This window comes from Perca fluviatilis, chromosome 7, assembly GCF_010015445.1.
Source record: "Perca fluviatilis chromosome 7, GENO_Pfluv_1.0, whole genome shotgun sequence".
Classification (NCBI taxonomy): domain Eukaryota; kingdom Metazoa; phylum Chordata; class Actinopteri; order Perciformes; family Percidae; genus Perca; species Perca fluviatilis.
Genome location: NC_053118.1, coordinates 20367160 through 20394720, shown reverse-complemented (window position 1 = coordinate 20394720; position 27561 = coordinate 20367160). Strand labels below are relative to the sequence as shown.

Here is a 27561-nt window from a genome sequence, read left to right as displayed (position 1 = left end):
ATACTAAATAAGCATAATATTGTGCATATATAGTATAATATTGTCCTGATTTTCCATATTGTGATTTGGCTATTTTGGTTCCATCTATTGCATATTTGTCACTCCTGGAAGAGGGATCCCTCCTCTGTTGCGCTTTCTGGGGTTTCTTCTTTTCCCCCAGTTAAAGGAATTCTTTTGGGGAGTTTTTCTTTACCTGACTCGGATGTCTGTAGATAGAGGGTGTCATATGCTGGATAGATTGTTAAGCCCCTTGAGGCAATTTTGTGATTTGTGATATTGGGTTAAATAAATAACATTTACTTAACTAGACTAAGCCCATCTCTGAGCACTTACTGCCAAATTTGAGACTCAAATATTTCATTATTTGACAAAAATGCTTACCTCAAACACACACAAAAATCTTCTGCTTTACTTAATAATAATATCAAGCTCAATTAACCATGGCTAAAAACTCAAATCTGGACCAACATAAAACTATATGTTTGTCAAACAAGCCTCATAAAGATCATGTGAAACACATTGCATGCTTCCACTTTTAGGTCCAAGTGTAGTGTAGTTAAGAGTATAGAAACCACAGAGAGAGAGGAAGAAAACACATTTCATTACAAAATGACATTTTAAAATAACCAAATCCAACCCAAAATGTATTCTGTAAGACTGGAAAGCAAAACTCTAGTGTGCATGTTATGAGTATGTATACAGCACCTGCATCCTGGTATGTCCAACTTACGTTTATTTCTATTTTTAGTTTCATGATTATTTCCATATACCTCAACAGTTTTCTCACGACAGTCCCCCTCTCTGTGCCCCTCTTCCTCTCAGGCCTACATTCTTCTGGACTGCGGTGACGACAATATTTGTATCCCCGACCTCCAGCTCTCTGCTAGCATGTAAGACTGACACGGCTACACCCCCCCGACCTCAACCTGTAAACACTCAACACTTCACACAGAACACATGCACACACGGCTAAACCAAGGAAAATATGTCTGTTATTCTTCACACAATGAGCAAAGTTTACACTGAAGTTGCTCACATTATAGTTCCATTTACCATGTGGTGTGTGTGTGTGTGTGTGTGTGTGTGTGTGTGTGTGTGTGTGTGTGTGTGTGTGTGTGTGTGTGTGTGTGTGTGTGTGTGTGTGTGTGTGTGTGTGTGTGTTGAATTAACCTACTCTCTATAGTGTTTCCAGCTGTATGATATCTCCATGGCAGCGTTATACAAACGTCACCCTCTACTGACTGACACACACACACACACACACACACACATTGCATTCCATGCAGAAAAACAAAAACAAAAAACAGGACAGGAGTTGGGGATAATTTTTATGTAACTGCAGCAAAGTGTTTATTCTCAGTGTCCTCTACATGACTGAAAACAGTAATTTTCTTTGTGCACTGTTTTCATTTTTATTTTTATTTTTATAAAACACACAGGGACCGCTCCGAGCTGGTGATTGGAGATGACAATCTGGTCATGTTGACTATCACTGCAATGAACCGAGGAGAGGGAGCCTATGAGACAGAGCTCCACACACTGATACCACCAGAAGCTGACTATATTGGAGTTACACGCAGGGTGGAGGTAATTACTGTAACACACACTTACACATGCATTTGGCTGAAATCAGTTTTTTTATATTAAGGGCCAAAAGGGTGGATACTGAAAATAGACATATAGGATTGAGGCAATTGTCTAATCATGATTGAAGCATGGTCCAAGGGAGCTATTTGAGGCTGCAGTTACACTATGACGTCACATCCTGTTGTGTCTTTGCTGTGTGTTTGTTTGGAGTGATTAAGACGAGGCTATCAGCAGGCTGTGCTTTACTAGCAACAGCCCAAAAGCCCCTATTATGATTTACAAGCTGCAATAGTGGCCACAGAAATGGATAGGGTCAACTGCTGTGTTTGTGTGTGTGTGTGTGTGTGTGTGTTTTGTTTGTTTGTGTGTGTGGTGTGTGTGTGTGTGTGTGTGTGTGTGTGTGTGTGTGTGTGTGTGTGCGTGCGCGCGCGCGCGCGCGCGTGCGTGCGTGCGTGCGTGCGTGCGTGCGTGCGTGTGTGTGCGCGTGCTAATGAGTGTCTAATGGTGCTGTTTGATTGATGAGGTTGTTACTGTCAGAGCATTCATCACTCTTCCTCTCCTTCCTTCCCCCTCCCACCCCTTCCCTTTTTTTCACTCCCTCGCTCCCTTCCCCCTTTGATGGTGTTATACGTCCCTCCATTGTTCTTTTCTTTCCCCTCTTGACTCTCAATGCTCCCTATTTGTCTCTTTCTTTACTTTTTCCTCATCATCTCACTCACTGTACTTCTTGTCTTTTTCTCTCTCCTCCTCCTTTCTCCTCTCTAGTCCCTGTCTCAGCTAAACTGTGAGTACAAGATGGTCAATGAGTCCAGAATGGTGGTGTGTGACCTCGGGAACCCAATGGTGGCTGGAACAGAGGTGAGTTTTTACACACAAAAGCACAAATCTACACACTTTTTCAGTAAAGCATCCCTTTCAAACGTCCATGCTAAGAAGCTGCGACTGTTACTCCTCAGGTTAATTCACACTGATTGATGGTTTCCTATGATTACTGATCATCACCCTGACCCTCATTCCACACATTTTGACTATACTTCACTTTCAATGTGAGTGTGTGTGTGTGTGTGTGTGTGTGTGTGTGTGTGTGTGTGTGTGTGTGTGTGTGTGTGTGTGTGTGTGTGCGCGCACGCGCGTGCATAAGTATGTGAGCAGTGTGTAATAATAATAATCCATTTAGCTCTTGGATGGATGACACATGCAGGAAGTCAGGGCTTTGTAAACTAAAGAGTGGTCCTTTCCTACATGAAATTCTACCACACCAGTGTACTTATGTGTGCCACCAAGCATGTAACATGTGGTTCAGTGTGTTTGCGTGTGTGTGTGTGTGTGTGATTACAGTAAGTGTGTGTATAACTGTGAATATAGGGTTTTTCTAAAGGTGTCAAAGCCGGCACAGGGGTGCGTTTGAGTTCTGGAGGTGACACATGGTATACTGATAAATCAATTATGTGGTCATGTTTCACTGTTGGGGGAGGAGAGCACAACAAGGCATGTGAAAGGGACAAGGCACGTATGTGTGTGTGTGTGTGTGTGTGTGTGTGTGTGTGTGTGTGTGTGTGTGTGTGTGTGTGTGTGTGTGTGTGCGCGTACATACGTGCGTGCGTGCATGTGTGTTTGTGTGTGCTCCCTCGCCGTCCAGATGTTTCCCATATTTAACTCTCTCCTTGCCCCATTGGACATTCAGGAATCCATGAGCTTATGCAGAACATACTTCCATGTACCCCATACAGACTGTAGTTATATTGTGCAACGAAATACTTCTCATCACTGGAGTTCATTCCCTGTGCCACATGACACAGCTGTAGTGCCTCACTGAGCAGGGTCAGTGTACAAGGTACATGCCTGAAGGAAAGCTGTTTTTGGCTCCAGTATGTCCATCTGCTTGTCTTTATTTCATAGTTTGATGAGCTTTGGTGGCATTAAGCAGAATTTAGCATATTTTACCAACACTTTGATAGCAATCAATGAATGACCCATATGGCAATAATTTAAATAATCATCTATCGACCGTCACTGGAATCCTATTGTGGTGATTTAATCATATTGTCTTACTGTTTTGCAAAATTCTAGTGTTTATATTTTTTATTCCAAGCAAAATAGAATTGAAAAGTACAATTTTTACTTTTACTTTATGAGTTACAAGTTTTTGCTTTACACATGTGAAGTTCGAGTTTGGTCTCATTTAATGTATGAGAGTGTAACATGGCTCACTGCATTTACTGTTACGTTCAAGTTACATTTGTTATATTGGAATATATGTCGATATTGAAAAAAGAAAATCGATTTTTTTAAATTGTGACATTAATTTCAGCCATATCCCACAGCCCTACATTTAATTGTCAATCCATTTAAAATGTCTTTGAGCAAAGCCCTGTAGGTGGCTATTAAAAGTTAAAAGTGTTTAATTCCTCTTTAAGCACAGTGACACAGTGGTCAGTTGAATTCTTACTGGTTCCAATGGATGCCAGTGGTGACAACTTTGTATTGCTGACAAAAAGTATTATAAAGCCTTTAGAAACTTCTCAAACGACTGCTTCAGCATAAACCGCTTCTCTCAGCATTGTTTTAAAGAATCAACGTTTGCTAAAATGTGGTTAAATACATTGTTTGTGGGAAAGCTTTGTGGCTTCAAGGAGGGCCATAACCCAACACAGAAGCCGTGCATTTAGCAATATTATGGCAAAATCATAGTTATTTATTTGAAATAAAAATACAGTGGAGAATGTGGACAACATTGCAAAAGTGCTTTGAGAAGTTTCTGTGGATGTTTTGATGATTTTTCTTCACCGTGAAAATGTACAATCCATTGTAACCAACATAAATTCAAGCTGACCACAGCTGCTTTTCACTCTAAAGGGCAAAACTACAAACTTTTAACCACCACCTTTCAAGCTGGGGTGTGATGCTCAAAAGACAGATTTTTAAGAGACACTGTTGACTTCTTCAGACTTTTGTTGGGCTGTTCTATCATAGCTGATAGTGACGTCTTCTCTTCGAACGACTCATACTCATTTGGTCTCTTTAGATCTTTCCTGGCTGACTTTGTAGTTCCGCACCCCAGCCTCACCCCCCGCAGGCCTGCCTTGTGAAGTGTCAAGTCTGCATGCTGTCATTTCCCTCTCTGAACCATGTGTTTGACCTGTTGTTCAGTAGAGCTCACATGCACATGTGCACATGCGCGTCCACACTGTCACACAGGGACAAGCACGTACACACACACATACAGTGTATGATGAAATTAATCCTCCACGTGTTTTGAGGTAATCTAGAGGACAGGAGATTTAAACAGGGGAGAGATAAGAAACTTAACTTTAGCTTTTAAGCGTATGTAGTCTGGATTTCCTCAGATTTTAGAATTTTTCTGTTGTCAACACACACACACACACACACACACACACACACACACACACACACAACACACACATGATCTTCTGCCTATGTAACAACAGAGGGGGGGTGTAGTTAACAGGAATTGTACTGTCTGTTACTGGTCACTTTAAACATGATGTGGCCTTTGATGTACAGATGCATCTTATTTCTGTCTTTCTTTCCTCTCTGTCATTTCTCTTTAACTGTCCTCTTTCTTCTGTCACATGTTTTTTTTATACATTTTCTCTCTTTTTTGCATTTTCTCCACACTCTCGCCCAGCTGTCTGTTGGTTTGAGGTTTTCTGTCCAAAGGCTGGAGGATGCCGGACCAAAGATCAGCTTTGAGCTACAGATCCACAGGTGACACACCCACCAACTCTCACGCAGCCCACACACACACACACACACACACACACACACACACACACACACACACACACAAAGAGCTGTTTGTCTTTCGTTTGAGCCATGTAAATAAGTTCTGTGTCTGTCCTGATCCCGTTGCTGTGGTTTGATGCAACTAACCGCACAGACAGAAGAAGACAGATGGCCCAGAGGAACACCAAAAAGGAGACAAGTTCTACACAACGTGTTCACTGTTTGCTTCTTTCAATTGATTTTGATACATCACGTCACTAGACACAGACGGTTAAATGTTGGCCAAGACCGCTGCCAGGGAAATTGTTCTTGGAATCAGCTGAACATAAAAATACAGCTTTAGTATGAGCTTTTGCATTCACACATTTTTTATCACAGCCTCCTGTGTAGTGTTAGCAAATAGACACAGAAGGCATAGTCAGTGTGTTTTGTTTCATGCCTTTATTTAATCTCCCTGTGAATCTCTCCACAGCTCCAACAAAGATAACTCCGACAGCAACCCAGTCATTTTGAATCTGTCCATCATTGCCAAAGCTCAACTCGATTTACGTGGGTGAGTCAAGCATCTTTGCAGAGTGAGAGCATGGCGTCTTCTCCGAAACACAGTGACAACATTCTTTGTTGCCAGTGTCTGTTTCACGCGACACTTGATCTGGTTTCAGTCTAAACTTTTTGGTGTTTGCAGGATATCATTGCTCCTTTTATATTGTTTAAATTTGCGGGGCATGTTTATATACAGATTGAAGACAGCCTGAAAACACATTTCTAGAAATACATTTGAACTAATTATGTGCACATGGGATACTTGTAAGGCTTTGACATGTTCATGGATGCCCATATGCCCACTGATACACACAGACACACACACACACACACACACACACACTTCAAAGCTTGGAGCCTCGCATGGCTTTGTTTGGGTGTGGTCAGTTGAACATACAAACAGATGAGAGAGAGGAGGACATACAAGTTCCTGTGTTTACTGTGAAAGTGTCCTGCCTCAGCTGTGTCCATCTTGCATTTTGAATGCTAAATCACAGTTATGAATGTGAAAATTAACCAAAGTAAGATAGGGTAGTTGGGTTTGTCACGGGGTGTGGCTTTTTGCTAAACTATCTCAATTGCTGCCCATGTAGCTTACAAACATTACGCCACCAGTTAGGGCCAAACATGTTTTGCCCACTTAGGTCAGACTACTTTGACAAGCTTCAGAATGGTGTCATGAAATGAATCAGCTTTGCAGCAGTGCTGAGTGAGGTGAGAGGTGTTTCTAATATTCTGACCACCTCTCAATATAATGTCCAGTACAACACCACCTTTAACTGTAATCTCAATAATAAACTTATAATTTTCAAATTTCCAACCATGTCAATTATAAACTGAACATTATAAACTTCATTAAGGTAGAATTTATGGCTGAACTGTTGTATTGAATTGTAATAGATTTTACAGGTGTAGCTAATAAAGTGACCACTGAGTGTTTATCTTCCAGACATGGAATTCCAAAAGTCTATCTATTAATTCCTAATGCAACTGTAAAAAAAAAAAACTTTAGTAAATGAACACAGTGACCAATAACAATGTCAACATTCATATTGTCAGTGAGTATTATATTTAGCCTATCAGTGTGTATATGCATCAGTGTCACTGAGCTGTTTTTTCTCTCTTCAGGGTGTCTCATCCCTCTCAAGTGGTGCTGCCATTCCCACGCTGGGAACCCAAAGAGAAGCCTGTCAAAGAGGACGATGTGGGACCACAAGTTACACACATCTATGAGGTAAATGCAGGCCCTTCATCAAAACACAGCTAATGTAGAGGTGTACTCAGAGATGATGAGTTGAAGAAGTAGAAAGCAGAGGTTTTATTTTGTTAACCTGCAAGCAAAAAGCGAAGAAATGGCCAACACTGCATAGCGCCCCTTTACAGTAAGATGAAAAGAAAAGAAAAATAGGTGTGGGAGGGTTGTGGGAAATTAGGCTACAGCAAGGGGGGGGCTGTGAAAGGTGAAGTAAACAGCAACACACACACACACACACACACACACACACACACACACACACACACACACACAGTAAAAGCAGTAGCTCTATAAAGAATTGGGCTCTGGCTGATCAAAGGTCTCCAGCTCAGAAGTAATTACTGCTGTGAAGGGCGGGAAAAACAGAGAAGGGAATAGGGAGCAAGGCAAGGAGGGAGAAGGAAGGAAGGGAAAGAGGATAGTTCTTAAGACTGGACACAGTGTAATGAGTAATAACCACTGAGAGGAAAAACAAGGTCAAACAGAGGTACAGACAACTAGATAGAAGGAGGGAGGATGGCAGACAGACTGGCGACAGTTTACAATAGGGGTATGTGCTTGTGTGCAGCATACATGTGATTTTTTTTTGTTTTAAAGGACGGCTGCTTCATTGAAGCGGAGTGCAGCCGCGTCTGGCCTGTCCTGCAGCTGATAATGATTTTCATTTGCGGTACTTTTCCCAGTTGGCAGCTGCTTCTAGTTAGAGAGGACAGAGTTTTTTTAGCTATTCCAGAATTCTTGCCCTGCAGCACCAGGATCATGTCCTGTTTGGATGACTTGCTTTAGTGTTAATGACCGTGTGCGTGTGTGTGTGTGTGTGTGTGTGTGTGTGTGTGTGGGGGGTATTGAATTGATGGTCCATTTAGGCTCAAAATTCATTTATCCTCATTTTGATGTGAATGATGAGCCAGGTGATGCTGTAGGTTTTACTTGTCTTGTATTTCAATCCCCAGTGACTGAAGGCTGGATGAGTATTATCTTCACTCAAAACACAGGTGGCCTGTGTCATCATCCCACAGTTATGATAACCTAATTATAGCCTCAGTCACTTGAGACCTACTAATAAGCTAAAAGTGAGCACAATACTGACAACTGTCTGCGTTTCTTTTTTCTGTTCCCCCTCTCTGTCTCCAGCTCCATAACTTTGGTCCCAGCAGTATTAGGGAGGCTGAGCTTCAGGTCGGCTGGCCTTCCCGTTTCCGTGATGAAAACCTGCTGTATGCCATGGAGATTCAAACTGACGGACCAATTAGCTGCCGGACGAACACCAGCCTCAACCCACTTGGCCTTCAGGTAACACGACAATATATGAACATTATACACGCTTATGCATACAGACACATATTCAAAAGCTTCAAGACCCAAATATATAATTCTGGACACATTGGGTGCAGTGAAAAAAAAAATTCATAGTATTTCTCTCCACTTTTCTATGAAACCACCGGACCAAATGCATTTTCAGACTTTAATTTATTATAGTGCTAGCGGCTCATTCATCCATCCATTTCTCCATTATTTATACCCGCTTATTTAAAACATAATTGTACCCGTTGTTCTGAAGGCTTTCCATGTTCTTTGCCAGTTGGCTCAAAACGATAGGGGTAGGAGTATTATGCTTTTTAGCAAAAATTTGAGCTGGAATAGTTTCCAATATCTATGATATCATCTGTAGAGTAATTTATAAAGAAAACATGCAGTGATTTCAAAAAATGCATAATTATGTCAAAGTGAAACGCTGAGCTTATATAAACACAATGAGTTGGATACACAGCATGTGGTTAAAGGTCAGAGTTTTTTTCATTTTCTGTCATTTCCAATTTGCTAACATCTCCCAGTGTCCCTGTCACTGTCAATCCCTCTGTGTAGACTGGACCGATTGATACACACTGGGTCAGCAGTCTTCTTTCCCCCTGTGTTGGCAGTGAGGAGCGTACAGCCTCATGTTATCTTAAACTGAATACTATTGGGTTCTTTATTGTTGCTCAGACAAAATAATTAATTTGTCAGTTTGAGCTCTGGTACCTTGTGACATACATTAGTTATGTTCCAACATTTCATAGTTAATGATTAATCAATACATCTGAAAATATATTAAATGAAAAATAATCAATAGTGTCAGCCCAGCTGACTGACCGGTAGAAGCCACTATTGCAGAAACAAGGACATGTTTCCCTACCAGCTTCCCACCCGCCAACATTGCCATATGTATTGTTGGAGAGCCTGGGCAAACTGGAGGCACCACTCCCCTGTGTTGGCAAGCCATTGTTTTGGTCTATATGCCACCTAGGTGCCCTGTATGTGGGACACAGTATGGTGAGACATTTTAGCAAGGTGCCATTTAGTAAAATATTTATTTTACAGTAATACATTTACAAACCTAGTTACTGTCATCTGTGGCCTGTTCCTGCAGCTGCTACCTACTGAGCTGCAGGACGAAAAAGAGACAACTGTTGTTGCTATGCTGCAATTCCAAAATTAGTTGAGAATAATAAGCAAGTCATATTAAAATATGTTTGCTCTCACAGGCCTCTGTCAGAAGCCAGACTCCCAGTGAAGAATCAATGAAAATATTTAGCTATTATCAATCTGATATCTGTAAGCTGTGACTCGGGTCATTCAGTCTCGTTGGTTGTCTGTTGTCACTCTTTTTGTTGCTGTCAGCTTGACTGTATGAGCTGCAATCAGGAAATAAAATCTCTTTAAATCCTTCAACCTACAAACCACCTTTTGATCAGATCGCTAAATGTCACACGTTTCCACAGCTAGTGATTTTGTGTCATTTTATTACATCTCTTAATACATCTTTAAAATCTTACTTTACAAGCATTCTCTGTCCTCAGATTCCCCCATCTCCTTGGCTGTCTGGGCTGTATCAGAGCCCATATGCTACACAGACCACACTAAACCGCCAATATGTGATAATCAGGATGTAATATCTGTCCTCAAAAGGCCCAAACACATGCTGTAGAAGGAACGTTTGAAGATAAAAGAGAGGACTATGAGCAGAGCAGCAACTTAGCATTCATTTTCCTTTGTTTTCTGCTTCATCGTCTCCCATTTCCATTTGAATTACTGAAACAACTCTCCTTTTCTCTTTCAGATTTCCTCTCTCCAGGATACACCTGAATTATTGGGTTTCTTGAGGAACATGAGCGCTCATTCTCACCGCCAAAAACGAGCCGTCACTGCCGCTGAGAGTTATAGCGGTAAAACTTTGGTGAGCCTCACATACATGTACATACATGTACATTCTCTCAAGAAACTAAACCAAATCATTCACAAGTGTGTAATGTCTCTCCGCAGAACTGCACCAATATCTCATGTCTGAGGATCATGTGTATCGTTGGCCGGTTGGATCGTGGGCAGAGCGCAGTGGTCAAGATTCGCTCGAGACTCTGGGCTCACACTTTCCTGCAGGTCAGTGTCTTCACCTGCGTTATTGAACATTTTTGATTGAAACAGCAGTTGTGAATTTCACAATAAGGTCCATTTAGAAGCAGTTCTGGAGTTTTTGAGCAGATTGAGTTTGCCCAGTTGTCATGGAAATGTAGATGTTCAAATTATCATTTTATTGAGTACTTTAGAGCCGATGTTGGCTTAAAAGCTAAGGTTTAAAGTTCAAACTAAATGTCTTACAAACCAGCATAATAATTAAAATATATGATTGGTCAAATTGTACTTTTTAGATAATAATGTTATATTTGTCTTACAGCGGCGTAACGACCCCTACATCCTCAACTCTACCGTATCCTTCATGGTCACAGCCATGCCTTACCGCATCCAACCCTCCACCCTGCCGCAACACACCACCTCGGTACGATGCGGGCAGTAACAGAAGTGTGTGAGACATGTATCAGCACCTACAAAAGCCTAACTGTATCTCTCTGTGTCCTGCAGATGGGGACACTGGTGGTATGGGGGACTCCTGACGTGTCGTTTGCTGTTCCACTTTGGGTCATCATCCTGGCCATACTGCTGGGGCTGCTGGTGCTGGCCATGCTAACATTAGCCATGTGGAAGGTACACACACGCTAACATTATCCAGCATTCCTTGTGGTAGTTGGATTATCCAATATTACACTAATGGTTTAATGTGATCCCCTCAGTGTGGTTTCTTTGACCGGGCGCGTCCACCAGCTGACGATGACGTCTCCGACCAGGAGCAGCTGACATGTGATCAAACAGGGGATGCCTAGACGACATGTGATAGCTTCTTATTGGAGGACTGTGGTTTGGGAGGGACGTGCACCTTCTGAGTAACTTAAATCAGATCTGAGATCTGTATTAGTTGAACCCTATGTTCCTTGGCTGGAGGTCTTCTGCCTCAAATTAAACTGACAATATGAAGACTTCAGCGCCACACACACTGGGACCAAAGAACAAGGTTCAAACCAGACAGAGTGGGACCAAAACACACTTAACAGGCTCAATCACACACACATGTCCATTGTTTATGTATCCATTGTGATGAAGCACCAGAACTGAAGACAAAATGGACTTTGTTGTGAAGACAATGCTTTAAACGTTTCTGAACATTTCTGTGTGTCTGTGTAAGTGAGGCACAAAGAGACTTGAGATCTCTGCACAAGTGCTTTCGTGAGTGTGAGAGTGTGTGTGTATGTGTATATGTGTGCTTGTAGGTACTGTACATATGTGTGTGTGTCTATTAGGTGCCTCTTGTTATGAAATCAGTCAGTTATGAAATTATTTCCCCACCTGATTTAATTTATCCTAGTGTTCTTCTAACTTGGCTGTATACAGATTTATCACAAACACACACACAGATGCAGCCACATGCATAAACACAAAGGCACAAAGTTGATGTCTTGTCTATATTTATGAATGTATGTGCAATATTTGGGCGTTGCGTGATACTGAAGCTTGTTTACACTGGCATTTTTTTTTATTAGAGCTTAATGTTTCCATTGTTTATGTATTAATTGGTATATTAGATATTTGTGTTGCTGAACACGGGTTTACAGTAAAACCCACCATATAAGTTTCGAAAAGTGAGAAGACAAATAACTAACTTATTATTGTCTTGATAGAATGAGTTTAGAGTTTTATCTTTAAAGAAACTTTATATCTCTTCCATATCTCCACAGCAGAAGCCCTGCCCTGCTACTTCAAGGTTTGTGCCTGTTATTTTTTCTAACATGGCAGTTGATAAGACTTCAAAAACTAGCTGTAAAGATAAACAGTCCATATCAAAAAAACACATTGTAAACAGTCTGAGACTGTGTGCAACACTGCATGTACCGTATGGCATTTAACAGTGTGTTTAATGTTGTCATTTGCTTATCTGATATTATCGTATCATATTGTGCACAGGCAGGCAGAACAAAGCGGTCAGGGCATCAACAGCACCCTGAATTTAAAATTAACCTTTAATGTGTCATGTTTGAGTCGTACATGGTTTTCGTATCAAGTGTGAAGTTTTATCAGAATAAAGTGTTGTTTGATTATACATTCTCATTCTTTGCTATTGCAATAGTATGTAACTGAACTGTACATTGTCCTTTCCAACATGGAGTTAGAGAGTGAAATCATCATTGCATTTTGTAGCAAAAAGACCACAAAAACATTAAATAATTAGAAATTGAAACGTGCTGTGTTTAGCATATTTCATTTATACTACATGTTTGTATTGCATTTAGTTGCTCTATTTTAACATGCTTTGAAAATGTTTGAATCAAAGAACAAATGGATAGACTTACATAGAGTTGTAATAGCGTCTGAAGCCACGTCTTTTCAGAATCTTTTGTAGTTAATCATATCTAATAACGACTTTTCCACCTCAGACGAAGGACTCTCGCTCCCCCAGGTGGTGCAGTGTAGAAATTAACCTGTATAACTGTTTTCTGGAGGAGCAGCACAGTAAGTAAAATGTGAAGAACATATGTGAAGCAGGACAGGGACCTCTGGTGGCGATGACTTGAACACAACTGTAGTGATGATCCTTAATATCAGTATATAATATTACTAAGCAATGAGTTGGTGGAAATACTTGTCTGTTAAGGGTTTAGAAGGTCTAATTAACTGAGAAGAATAAAGCTTGTATAGTCTAAGTCTGTAATGCATTGTGGGAGTTTGATTTTGTGGAGCCACAAAATGTTTAATCTTAAGGTGTGTTTTCAGTTCTGAGACATAAAACTTTCACTGATAAACTTGTCATTTCCCCAAATTCATTCTCAGCAGCCTCAGACTTTACACCACATACCTGACAACATCGCAAGTTCTTGGCTTTTGGGAGCTGTAGATGCTCATGTTTCTCAAATATTTGTCGCACCGACTGAGAGAATACAGATATTAACCCTCAGAGAGTGAATCACTCTCATCGCACATCTAACTTGAATGTGATATGTCATATCTGGGGTTAACCTGCTCATATCCCATCTATAGCTGTCCTATCCATTACAGGCCAAAAAGCCCCCCAAAAAATAATCTTTAAAAACATGTATATATACTATCTACTTGTATCCAGTACAGTATGTGCTTCTATTCCACAATATGTACATTTTGAAAAGTATTACCTGTATATTTGTTAGGTTAGATCCAATATGTACATGAATCATTTGTTTATAAAGGTGTATAAAGGGTGCAGCAGCGTGGAGCTCTCCTAGGGAATGGACTGTAGATGAATCCATCTAGATCAGACTGCTGCAGATATTAGATTATTTCTTTGATATTTCCATAATTGCATGAATCCAAATACCATTTTGTCATTTATGAGTTATTAAAGCCACAAGCAGTAGTATTATTCATCAGCAGTGCAGCTAAAAACCCAGATCATTTTGAAACACAAAGTGTGTGATTTACATGTCCTCTATTCTTCCCTTCCACTGAAGGCCTGTGTGCAATATAATCTGAGGCACAATGGGCAGGCCGTGACCTTTCATGTGACTGAAGCAGTTCAACAATATGTAAAAAAATAAAAAAATAAAAATAATTAATAATGCTGCTCATAGGAAGTCTTTCTGATGCTTCACCACATAATTCATCACTTTACATTATTTTGTTCATATTCATGTTCATCCTCATTCTGTTGTTTAATCAAAGGAGATATGAGAGATTTGTGCAGGGAATGTGTTATATTGTATGTTTCAGAGAAAGCGATTAGGATATAAATAATAAGGAGAATTAACATCTTAAGGCAATAAAAAACATTCTGGAAAAGAAATAGCTATTCGTGATTTATATACTACAAAAATATATATTTTAGCTATCAAAACAACAAAAGGCAAAACAGCATTGGTAATAGTGCAAGAAGAAATTCTGCAATCACTCTCCCCAAATAGTCACTGGTTCAGTATATTGTCATGGCTGGTATTCAGAATATGAAAGTTTTGTGTGGGAAATATCAAAGCATGAGAGCGGAGGTGAAGATATTATCAGGCATATCTTAAGTGGAAACATTTATCACAGCCGCACAGCTGACAAACCACAGATTCAAAGTGCTGCTCTCCACCTTTGCCATTCTCACAAAAAGAGACACTGCGTTTTTTCTTTAGACTCTTTTTATTTCTTTTAATATATATGATCAAATGTAAAATCAAACATTTGAAGTAAATATTTAACAGTTTCTGACTAGCAAACCTCAACACCATCAAAATAAGGGAACATTATTGTTATTTACTACATACTGTACGTAGGACATACTGTATCTTAGCTGAGATTTATTCAACAAACAGACCTGAATTACAAAAAAACATGTTTTTCCTTTTTTTGTTTTTTAAGCTGGTGCAAAATAAAATATTTTAGGTGAAGCGATATCCTGTATTCCTTTCAAATAAATTATGTCTTTTTGAAATTGAACTTCACTTAAGGTCTGTACATGGGGATCAGTGTTTATCCTCTCCACTGACTACAAGGTCATACCAACATTATAATGGAAGACTTTGGCTATTTACAAATCACTGAGATGCTGTAGTGTTAGTGTACAGTTTCTCTCAGACATGCTGTACATTACTTCTGTGTATTAGTTAGACTAAAACACGCCCCCACCCCATATAACAAAGTGCAATTCCATAGATCACCACAAGGTGGTGTGTATACACCATATTCAACATTATTTAGAAAGTCTCTGAAAATTACAAATTTTAAGAGGCCCAGCTTAAGCATATTTGTGAGCAAAATGAGTATATTGTTATTATTGAACCTTTGAACTTAAAGCCCTACACACCTGTGGTCCATCCTCACAGGTTAGAGTGATTAGACCTCTTCTCAGGACTGTGTACACCTTTATTGTGTGTGCAGGGCCTTTTAAAGAACTTTTTAAAACTTTGGGGAAATGCGCTTATTAATTTTCTTACGGAAAGGTAGATGAGAAGATTGAGTGGTAATCTCACTTAACTCTCAGCAAGAAAACTAATAGACTAGATAAACTAATACTAGTTTATTTCCCCAAATGTCAAATACTCCTTTAAGCATCAATCCTACATTTCACAGATGTATCTGTCGTGATGCCATTCGGTCTGTATCTGAAAAATAATAATTCTTAAAGAAAACAAATATAAACACAGGCCAGACTCACAAGAGAAGAAAATGGCTACAAAGACCAACTGATGAAACAGTATGGTTACTTTGTAACAGTGAAAAATATAAGACCACATAATTTTGGAGAAGAACAGTCACTGGGCAGTGTTTAGCCTGAGCAGTCAAACACAGATGAGAACAGTCTGGGTAATGGGTTTACAATAAACACCTTTCAGGAGTTATAAAAAAGGTTAATGGCTATTGTGATAAATTGCAGTTCATATTCACACATACTGCATGTTACAATGTGCAAGTGAAATTCAATTCTGAGGAGGCCAAACGTATGTAGATGTTCCCAAAGAACTGTAGCACATTCATAAACATTAGATCAATACCTGAACTGACAGAAACTATAGCAGGACCACTTGATATTGGTGAGTTAAGGGAATGATTGAAGGAGGCGCAGTGGTACATACAGTACATAGGCTACATAAGGGTTAGAATATCTATACACACACACACACACTGTACACTCTCTAGGATACAATTTACTGAACATGATCAACTCTCTCTTTCTTTTTCTGTATAATAGTTCTATCAGTCATCAAAAATAAAGTTGAGATAGTTTGCCCGAGTTGTGTTTACATTCCCTGCCCTGGTATATAATGTTTTCTTTCAATGATAAACCTGTAGGACAGATGAAAAACAGTCAGTTGATTATTTTCATTATCTCTAACAGCTGAGGAACAGGGACACCACGACCACCACACTCCTGCTGGATGCTTCATCAAAGTGCTGCTGCTCAGAACATACATACACATGACTGTAGCCATGCTGTCTCAGGCCTACACACACACACACAGACACAGACAGACACACACACACACACACACACACACACACACACACACACACACACACACACACACACACACACACACACACACACACACTGTTCCTGAGTATGAACTGTAGGATATTTATTTTGGCTCTACTCTAAGAAAGAAATCACATGTACACTGATCTAAGCTGTTTTAATCAAAACAACCATACTCTGATATAACAGGCATGGACTTAAGAAAGTCATACCATCATTGAAGAAAATCCGTAAAAACCATGTGCTGCAGTGAACTAGGTACATATATATCGAAGGCCATAGTTTCTGTAAAGAAAGCAAGAGGATAGGTAAATAGAATGGGAAGGTACCATTTTTTTTATAATACGTAAATAGCATGCCATGTTTATTTATTTTGTTTTATTGTGTGTTTTCATTTAAAGTCGCTTTAATCATTATTTGTTTGTTAACAATGCCTCAGATAGTTATGTGTAATGTGAAAGGGAGAGATTACCAGACTCTGCAGTTCCTTTTAGCTCTAAAAAGCTATTTAGCCTCCTTCCGCTCATTGTTTTGGTTTTACGGACTGCAACATTCTCTCACTGCTCTCATCAGGGTCAATATTTTAGGTGCAGCAGGTAGTTTTCAGTGAAAAAGCTCTGATAAACCCATTCTAAACTACCTGCACAGCACCAAACGGCAGACAGACAAAGTAAGCATCTAGCTGGTGATCGTGATGAAGAATTTAGGAACTTAAGGGCCAGAGATTTCTCTCAGTAGCTGGTCGAGAGCAAAACACAGCAAAAAGTAGGGTGAACTGGACTTACATTCAACAGACCGCCTGAAACATTACTCCAAATAAATAATGACCTGTGCTGCTGGATGTATACGCAATTGTTTTGCAAAAGTTTGCCATATCAAACCTAGTTTTCTTTGCTGCACTGTCCCCAAGTGGCCAAAAAATTCAATTAAGTTAGCCAAGTTAGCCAACTACAGTATGGTTTATTTTGTACAGATTTGTAATATTGCACATAGCAGGGCTAAATACAGGCATTCATTTGTGACACATGCTGTCTATTAAAGGAATTATGAGATTTATAAACTAAGGTAAATTTGAGGAACTTGATCAGAGAAATGCACCCATGTGCAACTGCTGTCACCCATACATTGCAAGAGCAAAGGTATCAAATTCTACTTTGATTGAGGACTAATTCAGTGATTTACATTCAGGCCTTTTTAAGATTGATATTTGCAGCTTGTATTGATGACTGAGCTCACAGCTACAGCCACACAAACACACCTTAATTCTGTGCGTCTGACACACAGAAAAACACACATACCAACACACGCGCGCACATACACGTAGAGACAAGTGGCACAAGGCCACCTGCGGCAGAGCAAACATCAGCAATGGTATGAAAATGAAAATAATTATTAATATAATAAAACTCAAAACCTCATCAGATATACAAGGCAGCAGAGATCACAGCCATGATGATTGAGCATTGTCATTGAAACTCCAAAGGTCTCTCTTTGACTCCAACCACTCATAAACTCACACTACAAACCAAATACACAGTAAAACAAATGGGATGAGAGTCACAAATGGATACCCACTTTGTACACGCTGACATTGGGGTCTGTGCTTGTTCATGTGATAAGAGGAATGGTCGACAGGTTTAAGCCACGTTACACATGGAGATCCATTTTATGATATGTGACACGCAGGTGAAATGTCTCTCAGGTGTCTGACTGCCATTCACACTCAACATTCACGCTGCATTCATTTTTGCTTTCAGCATTGATTGCACTGATCTCATGTGTGATACCACTTATGAAGGTGCTCTACTGTACTTCATCGTAGATATCAGACTTGTGTGAAAGAAAAGAAAACATGTAAATACTGTATAAACTCAGCCTATATTACAGTAGTCTGGATAGAGAGGAAAGATAAACACAAAGCAAACCACAGGTAATCAAAATTCCTTAAGTTCTCTCAACAGTCTATTCTTTTGTTCAAGCACCTTTCACTCCCAGTACTAGAGTGGCCCTCTATGCTGATTTTAACCTCCTGAGGGATGAAGGAGGGTTTGGGCAGAGTCAGAGGAGGCTCCTCCTCAGCTCTCTCAGTCTGGTCTCGCTCTGGAGCTGACCAGCGTCTCTTGCGGACTGAGGGTCTCTCTGCATCACCACATTGCATTTTGGTAAGAGCAGGCATGTCTGTTTTCACTGATTCCTGTCTCAATTCTCCAGTTGCAGAAACTGCCAGCATTGGTCCAGCTCCGTAGATCCCCTCCCCTGGTCCTGGAACTAGTCCCAATCCTGGTGGTAGCTCTAGTCCTGGTCCTGGCCCAGTAACCTGCTCCCTCTGCAGCCTGTCTGCACTGGAAGCCTTTATGAGGAGCCCACTGTTTTTGCCTGCAGCGTTTTGACTCATACTGTTTCTTACAGTGGCATCCACATTGTGACAGGAGTCAGAGAGGTGACCAGTCTTCAGCTTGGTCCCTAAAGCCTGGCTGTCTGTTACTGAAGTGGTCCTCAAGCTGCGGAGGGTCAGCGACACGCATACATCACCCACACACAGCTTAGCGCACGACAGCTCAAACAGCTGGGTGGTCCTGTCTGGGCAGCAGGATGACCAGCCCTGGCCAAATACAAAGAAGGGGTACTCCACCAGCACCTCCACACACACCTGGAGATGAGCATGTGCACAACAGAAACAGTTAGCTTTTGGCTAAATACAGACTGAAATATCTGTGGAGGATAGTTATAAAAGAAACACATCTGTTTTAAGCCACTAAATTTGTATGGGATTATGCATCCTGGAAATTATTCTGTTGGCATACGTTTTTGTTTCAATAATCAATTTTTATTATTTCAAAATTGTTAAAACAAATTGTAGAACAACAAGGCGGCTTAGGCTCTTTTTTACAGAAGACAGAATGATGGCTGAATTCCATCCAGCTGCTTCAGATTTAAGGTCCGGGTATTGTGCATGCAGGCTCACTGTCACACTGTCATGGCTTACTGTGATACTTAATGGAAGTGAGCCATTGTTAATGTTACTATTTACACATGTGCTTTTCCTGCTTTGGCAAGTCAAAATGTGTGCTGTGAAAAGGGTCTATTGGTGCAGTCTATTTTAGAGCCAGACCAATATATTGGCACAGCTAATAAAATGTAACGCAGACATATCAGTATTACAGTTTCAATCAATAACAAGAAATTGCAGTACAGAAATACCAAACATATGTTTGAGGTCATTTTCAATGTCACTATTTGTCCATGTCACTATTTGTATTCTTCATTAAAAATACATAGTTGAGCGTGTGCCCCATGTACAGCGGCCCGGGTTCGAGTCCAAAACTTGTATTTACATTTTCCCACTCAAACTGACTCTCTTTAATAACCAAATACAATGGATCCTCATCAAAAATGTCTGTAAAAGTAGCCCTTTACAGTCATGGGGGCTGTTACACTGCTGGCTTTATTTATCTCTAAGAGTAATAGCTTTTGGCCTTTCAAAAGCCAAGGTCTGCATAATTAAATTAATAATATATTAGTTATATTTTGGCATCTGGTACACGAGCACGAGCAGTGTTGGTACTGCTGGAGAACAATCAGTAGGTTGGAAAATAATGATATGAAGGCAGAATAGTTCTGCATTAGAGAAGGATTTCATGGGTTTTCATTTAGCAGCTGAGGGCTTAATTGATTACCATGGTGAGCAAGAGGGGAGCTCAAACGTGCTTATCACTCGTGGATCCTTTCATACATTTTCATTACATTAAGATAGAATATAGAATTCTGAATATTTTTATGTGCATTGCTATCCCCCATAGAGGCTTTTTGACACTATCACTAGGGGGCGCCAAAGACTTTCAAATTCTACACATAATGGCTTAAAAAATTAAACGCATTAATAATCATACAAGAATGATGAATGAAGAATAACTTACCTGGGCTTTGAGCTCTCCCACAGAAAACTGTATGACCACAGCATTAGGACTCTGTCCACTGTCAATACGCTCAACAGTGCTGGAGTCGATCTTTAGCTCACTGCTAATCTCTGCACTCTGGATGAAGTCCTCCGTCTTGAGGTCTTCTACGCGCTTCAGCTCCCCGTCGGCCAGCTGGATGATGGAGCCTCGCATGAAGAATGGAGGAAGTGCCACAGGGGAAGAGGAAGAGGAGATGGAGTGGGAGGCTTGAATGGAAACAGGGGCGGGACTGGGGACTGGAGCAGGAGTTGGGGAGGGAGCTGCCGCCACTGCAGGAGGTGGGTTTGGGGGCAGGACTGGCATCACTGGTGCCTGTGCGATGGCAGGGGGTGGTTGATTTCCATCTGGTCCAAGCGCCTCACACTTGGACAGGGCTGTGGCCAGATAGGCATGTGGCATGGCGGTGGATATTTGAGGGGTAGTTGTAGCAGTCAGGGCGCTGACAGTACAACTAACCTCAATTTCTGTGCCGTTATTGGTGCCACTTACTGGGATGAAGAGGGACTGGCCACTCGGGATGACCAGGTGCTGAGGCAGTGCTGCATGGTAGCTGACAGCATGCTGATTTGCACTGGTGATATAGCCAATGATAGGTGACTGTGTGGAGGAATAGAGACTGGCAGGCAGCTCCTCGTGGGGTAGAGTGGTCTGGATGACTGTATGAGGAGCAACAGACTTAACCACATCTGAGGAAGAGAGGGAAGTGAAGGAGGAAGATCTGGACACTGGTTTTCCCAAACAGATGCCTCCTTTCTCAGTCTGGATAAAGGAGATTTTATTTGTGCCAGTTTCACGTTCAGCTCCATGGTTGGGCTGGGCCAACAGCACCAAGGAGGTCTGGAGTCCAGCAGGGTTTTGGCCGTAGTCTGCAGGCAGGAGGATATGTCTGGCCTCATAGCTCTGGACCTGCTGATGGTTCACTTGATGAATGGGAGTTTTAGTCTGTTTGACAAACTCCAATTCCCCATTCAGCACACCCTTAGCATGCCCCTCCGGTTTCTTTCCAGCTGAACCATCTGCATACTGAACTACCAGCTGGGAGGGAGCGAGGGTGAGCGTTTGAGGGAGGACAGTTGTGTTAGGGTGGAGCTGGAGGTGGGCTGTGGGTGAAGTGACAGAGTTTCCGCTGACAGTCAGAGGTGTTCTGCTGTCCAGATGAAAGTACTGGCTGGTGACTTGGGGGGAGCTTGAAAGCGACACAGGAGTCAGTTCTGTGGGAGAGAGGCCTATTTGAAACTGCTGCTCCCCTTTGGTGTTGGGGGAGATGAGGGCAGTGGTGTAGCCATCCAGCTGGGAACGCTGTCCTATGGCAGAGTTGTTAGGTGCAGAGCCAGCATTGGCGGAGATTATGTGAGAGGAGATGTAGCCAGCATAGGGCCCTGAGCTGATGAACTGAACGTTGGGTCCCAGCTGAGCAAACTGGATAGTCCCGGCCTGCTGGGGGAGGGCGGTGGGGTAAACTGTAGGCAGAGAGGTCAGGGGTACCGCAGACAGAGGAGTGGCCGAGGAAGGGACAGAAGTGGAAGGAGAACAGGATGAAGTGGAGTAGATGGGACATCTTGGGCTCTCTGCGTCCCTGGATTTGCAGCGTTCACTTGCTACACTTGCCAGCCATGCTAGGTTCTCTGTGTGGGGACTGTCAGTAATCACTGCAGCTGGAGGTGTGGCAACTACCACAGGCCTCTGCTCCAGAGCCAGGATCTCACGCTTCTTAGGGGGCAGGCATCCATTACTCCGCTCCTGGTTGGATTTCATTGTGCCAGCGTGGTTACAAATATTCCCAGGTGGGTAATTCTAAATTCTTATGGATCTGTCTTTCTCTCTCGGTTACGTGCAGCGGTCGGACTCTCTGTGTGCTGCGTGGCTCTGGCTCTCTTTGTGTTCACTGGTAGACAGCTCCAGGTCTCACACCAGAGAAGATGGTGTCACTCCAGCTCACAAAATGAGCTCCATAGACTTCATGAGGAATCATCTCTGAACGATCCACCTCTTCCACAATGTCGGCAGGAATCTGATGGCAGAGAAAAGCTCAAATCAGATCCTCAGGTAACAGAATATGAAATGTAGAAGTCCAAATCATGCCGTACCGATTTTTAAGCCATCTAGGACAGCTTCTGAATTTGGGCTTTATAGATAAACTTGATTTGAAACTCAATTAATTCTCATTAGTCTAATTGCACTGCAGAACTAGTTCAGTAAGCACATCCTGTGTTTACGAACCATATTCACAAAATGTTCCTGCAGGGTTGCAAATGCAAAACACCAAAATACTTCACTCTTAAAAATGCCCCCACTTTTTATATTTGTGGAGGTGTTGTTCTTTGTTTTGCCACAAGGTGGTACATAGTATAACGACTGCAAGTGATTTGTGTTAGTCTAATGCACTTGAACACAACATGTAGGCCATTCTGTGTACGTTTCTTCAAGATCAACCTCGAAAAATGCCCGTCGAGGATCTACATAGACTAATCTGTCAAAACTCAACCTGCCTTTCCATGAATAATAAAATATGACATACAGCAAAGTACTGTCAAATGTTGTGTGTCATCATTTGCATAACATGGAAAAAGCTCTTTCATGTTTTCACCACCAGGAGTTTCCTAAACTGTGACGTTGGTGTGTCTGGGTGTGTGTACGCGCTCATGTGTACAGGGGTTAATGTATGTGCGTTGCTGTTGGCTGTTATCTTGCTCCAGGCTCTAGGGTAAGAAAGCAGAACAGAGTGAAAGGACAACAGCACACAGTAACACACTCAGAGGAGCTTATGTTTTTGTTTCTGTTTTAACACTCCCTGTCCCGATCTTGTGTTGAGTTGAGTGGAGCTACTGAAAATATAACATCCACCTCCAGACAGGAACTCTGGGTCAGTGGGCACATCAGAAAAATGAAGTGAAAACAATATGGCTGGGTATTTGATTATGGAACATTACAAAAAATGTAAATGGGCCTCACTGAAGTGCTGTTTGAGTGGTGTTTCAAAGTTCAAGGGAATACAAAGTGGTCAACAAACAATGAATGAGTAGGCCCTCCTTAGGGCTTGGTTTAGTGAGAGGCTGAGTTAAATTAGAACTGAAAAAAGCTCTTTTTTTTCTCAGCAAGAAATGGGGCGGTTAGTGGAACTTATGACGTATAAAATGTGGGTTATTTAAAGGTAACTTAAAGGTAAACATTGATAATGGCAGCTAGCCATTATCAATGTTTGACTGCAGGGCTACCCCAAAATAAAGCCCTGTATACTGTAGATCAATATGTATGCATGCTCACATAGCTCAAACATGCACACACAAGAAAACAAACAATATGCAGTGCATCTATTAGTTCAACGACAATAACATGCAGCCTTTTGCTTCCCATGAGCTCTTTTTTTTTTTTTACAGTTTCTTTCCAGATTGACTGTTCTTTCCTGCAGGCTTATCTGTGGGTCAATGCACACAACTCTGAGTTGTTCATTAGCCAGAGGCACCACAGAGATGGAGTGTATGACACACACTCACACATCCATCCATTCATTCATTTTTCTCCCCCTACAGTACATTCAGAGGTGCCGGGCTATTTGACAGTGCTAAATTGTATTTTCATATTACAGAGGAGGTTCACTACAGCAGGCAGCCACAGAGATGTTACATAAAGACAGGGGGGGTGGGACCCACAGAAGGCGACCTTGGTCAGTTTCTATTTAGGTGCATCTACCTCTAATGCTGGCTTTGACAAGGTCACTGCATCCAAAAGCAGCGAAGCCCTGAGTAATTCATCTAACCATACAGCCTGGTAGATCCACCAGATTTAACAAAGGGGGAGCGCAGCAGAGCTGGCGAGAAACAGAAAACAAAAGAGGAGAGTGAGGGGGAGAAGAGGGAGAAAGGCAATGTAAGATGATATAATTGTGTAGAAGGAGGAAAGGGAGTAAAAATTGTGTGTGTGTGTGGGGGGGGTGGGGGGGGGTAAGAGAAGAAAGAAGATTATAGGAATGAGAAAGATGGAGAGAGAATGGGGAATGAGGAGAAGACAGAGTGCTGCTTCTCCTGACCCACATTGAGCAGCGCCTGCAGCATCAGAGCGCCATAGCCCCCGCCTCGCTGAGAGATTCCCGATCAGCAACACAGCCGCCGCTACACTGTGCAGCATCGCTCAGTGGCAACAACCCCACCTCAGCAACACCGTGTCATCACTGTAATGACATCACATCTGAAGCAGAAGTACCTCCTATGATTATGGCAGCATTGGAAGACAATGCCAGCATGATCTGATATCCAAACACTACAAAAGCACACCATTACTGGCAACAGACCACAGATACAACGGGATGCTCTTAAAGAAGGTGTCTTTCCTTTCCTCATATGACCTGAACACAACACTCTCTGCACATGGTCACACACAGCGCAGCAGCCAAAAGCCTCACTAGATGTTCCAGCGTCAGCCTATTATTAGAACCCTGACACCAACAAACATACGGCCTATGCAATACTATGGAAAACAAAGCCGAGCTTTCAAGACATCACACCAAGCCAGACAGCACGGGAACCCTGAGTCAGTCCCCTGGCCCAGGACTGTCACCTCTGAGACATGTATGGAGGGATGACAACAGAGAGTGAGGGGGGACAGGACGCTCTCTGTTCCACTTATCACACTGATGCTTTTCAGCTCAGACAGAGTGATTGAGCCAGCCTCGCATGTGATCCTCTTTCATACTCCCACATAAAAATCTGCACAAACCAGAGGAAAAGGTTTGTGTGGCAACGTTTGTCTGCCGTCACTGTGTGCGCAGGAGGGCAGATGAGATGTTTTCATTCAAACTCCTCTCTGTTGTCTCCAAGTGAGAGGCCCCCCAGCAGAGTTACATCTCCTCTCTTACGCAGCAGTCGCCAGCTCCTCCAGTCCCCCGCCTTTACTCCTTCCGCCTGAGCCCTGAGTCTTCTCTCATGTTCCCAGACCCACTATTTACTCCTTGCATTGATCCATGGCTTCATAGCAATAACATCCCTCTGCAGCAGTATGATGCAGCGAGGCGATAGAAAGGCAACACAATTATTTTGTGACAAAAGATGCAAAAGATGAATGCAAAAAGCTAATGCACTGACCCTGGGGTGATAAACCTGTTGTCAATACTGCTATTACATCATGTTTCACCTGCTAGACCAGTCATAGATACACAGTGAATACCCCGTACAGAAAATGGCTATATATAGAAAACAAAAACATCATTATCAATCTGAGCTCTGGCATGAAACAGAGGGGGAGGTACTGTGGAAGACAATATGTCCGTGCACGTACGTGTGATTTTGCTGCATATAAATAGGACCTCCCCTCAACCGCCTTACAAACATAGCTGCTTTAACCACAGAGCAGCTCAATCCAAGGTATTGCTTTTTCTAATACCCAAAAGAGCCATTTTCACCCCTTCTCTGTACAACAGTGGTGCCTGTGCCTTTAAGAGGCGGACCGACAGTGTAGCAGACTAAAGCAGACAGTAAGAACAGGCAGTGGGTTCAGGCTGTTTGTCTTCACAATGACTCCAGAGTTCTGCATCACTGCCTGACACACACCGATCATACAGTATAAAAGCAGAGCGGGCGTCCCTCTCAACTTCAACCAAAACAGGGTCAATGCTGTTGAATCACACAACTGTAAGTCTGAACAAATGCAGTGACTGTAGTCTCTGGGGGGCTTTAGAATGACAGTGAGAGCGCAAGAGTGTAGTAGCAGGGCAGAAAATACTACTATGCCACAAATCAAGAGGAAAAGACAATTCCCCCCTCCTCCCCCCTCTGGTTAGAGTACTAAGAATAGCTCACCAGTCTCTCCACAGCCACTGCTTGCAGAGCATGTCCAAGGATTATTCCTGCCTCTCTGTGTATGTGTGTCTGTGTGCATATATGTGTTGGAGACGTGTTTCCTAGGACTCCTCTTCCTGAGTCTCTCCTTTGTGCCGCTCTCTCCTCTCCTGGAGCCTGGTGCTGTAGCTGCTCCAGATCTGCCTTCCTCTTTGGATTCTCCGGTTTGGAAGCTACCCTTCCTCGGCAACGGGCTGCTGATGGTAAAGGAAGTTCCCCACAGCTGAAGCTAACACCAAGTCCTGCGTTCAAAGCTGCTCCAACGCGTGTTATGCAAGGCCACCAGACCGCCAGCTCCCTCTCTGCCTGGCTGCTTCTCTCTCCCTCTGTGTTTTTGCCTCTCTCCCTTTCTCTCTCTACCTCCCTCCCTCCCTCCTCTTTCTTTCTCTCTCTCTCAGTACTCCACTGACACAGCTCCTCCCCCAGCCAGCCTCATCAGCCGGATCAGGTATTCATTCAAAAAAACACACTCCACTTGGCTTAGCGCCCAGACTACGCTCACACAGAGAAGGACGGAGGGGGAGGGAGCAACAGACGGAGGGTGAGGGAGGAAGAGAGAGGGCTGGAGATTCAGAAAGCGTTTTCTCAGACGGACATACTGCATGAATGTGGATAACTGTTGGATATTCACATTGGCATATAAATGCAGAGATACTAACACATATGGACGCACACAAACCGACAGAGGATTAAATTGTTCAGTGTGTTAGCACATCAAAGCTGTTTTAATGCACTGCTTCCTTCTTGTTTATTTTCATATGCATTTTGCAGACAAATCTCTTCCTAATCTGCCCTGTGAGCTGCTCTACAATTAAGAGTATCAACCTTTATTCAGCTGCAAAGTGACTCAGAGTAACCTGCCACCCCATCCCCATCTCTTCCCCAGAGATATTTTCCTCGGTGCAGGCAGGCAGCGCTGATAAACCCCCACCCAACCACTTGGCAGCACTGTGGCCCTTCTCACCCGAAGGCCTCTTCCTTATCCTGTACAGCACACAGCAGAGAGAGCCAGGCTGCAGTGACTTCACCACCAGGCCAGCTAGCTATCTGCTCCTCTGCAGACGAGACAAGCATGGTGTCCCCTCTACCTAGACTGCAGACTGGGGAAAACACAGAGAATGCAGCAAATCACACAATGCTGCTACAACAACAACAACAACAACAGGCCTAGTGAATAGTATTGCACCCACAAATGCTCTTGGGTGGGGGGTTCCTAAACTTTCTCATGGATGCATCCAACAACAAAAGGTGTAATAGCTACAGGGAATGTTGTGCAGTAGCGACTTA

General features: G+C 42.3%; 2 protein-coding genes across 2 annotated transcripts in view; one reads left to right on the top strand and one right to left on the bottom strand.

Annotated features, from left to right (window-relative positions):
- The window catches only part of itga8 (integrin, alpha 8), a 38712-nt gene extending 25975 nt beyond the window's left edge, over positions 1 to 12737 (top strand). Inside the window, exons 19-30 of the mRNA XM_039806959.1 lie at positions 823 to 890; positions 1440 to 1587; positions 2353 to 2445; positions 5237 to 5316; positions 5807 to 5887; positions 7006 to 7111; positions 8267 to 8425; positions 10233 to 10349; positions 10436 to 10549; positions 10845 to 10946; positions 11030 to 11152; positions 11239 to 12737. Coding sequence (XP_039662893.1) covers positions 823 to 890; positions 1440 to 1587; positions 2353 to 2445; positions 5237 to 5316; positions 5807 to 5887; positions 7006 to 7111; positions 8267 to 8425; positions 10233 to 10349; positions 10436 to 10549; positions 10845 to 10946; positions 11030 to 11152; positions 11239 to 11328 — 1281 coding nt within the window. The 3' untranslated portion in view covers positions 11329 to 12737. The remainder of the gene's footprint in view (positions 1 to 822; positions 891 to 1439; positions 1588 to 2352; positions 2446 to 5236; positions 5317 to 5806; positions 5888 to 7005; positions 7112 to 8266; positions 8426 to 10232; positions 10350 to 10435; positions 10550 to 10844; positions 10947 to 11029; positions 11153 to 11238) is intronic.
- A 1900-nt stretch (positions 12738 to 14637) lies between these two features.
- LOC120562868 (ataxin-1-like) lies at positions 14638 to 26617 on the bottom strand. The gene is made up of 3 exons (XM_039806791.1): positions 26236 to 26617; positions 20402 to 22454; positions 14638 to 19134 (listed from the first exon to the last, which is right to left on the bottom strand). The coding sequence occupies exons 2-3, from the start codon at positions 22196 to 22198 to the stop codon at positions 18439 to 18441; spliced, it is 2493 nt and encodes an 830-aa protein (XP_039662725.1). The 5' UTR covers positions 22199 to 22454; positions 26236 to 26617; the 3' UTR covers positions 14638 to 18438.
- Positions 26618 to 27561: the final 944 nt, after the last annotated feature.

Bases quoted from the DNA above. Each gene is read 5' to 3' on its own strand.
- LOC120562868 (XM_039806791.1), bottom strand. From the start codon at position 22,198: ATGAAATCCAACCAGGAGCGGAGTAATGGATGCCTGCCCCCTAAGAAG. The intron at 19,135-20,401 runs GTAAGTTATTCT...GCTCATCTCCAG, and splicing joins TGGGAGAGCTCAAAGCCCAG to GTGTGTGTGGAGGTGCTGGT.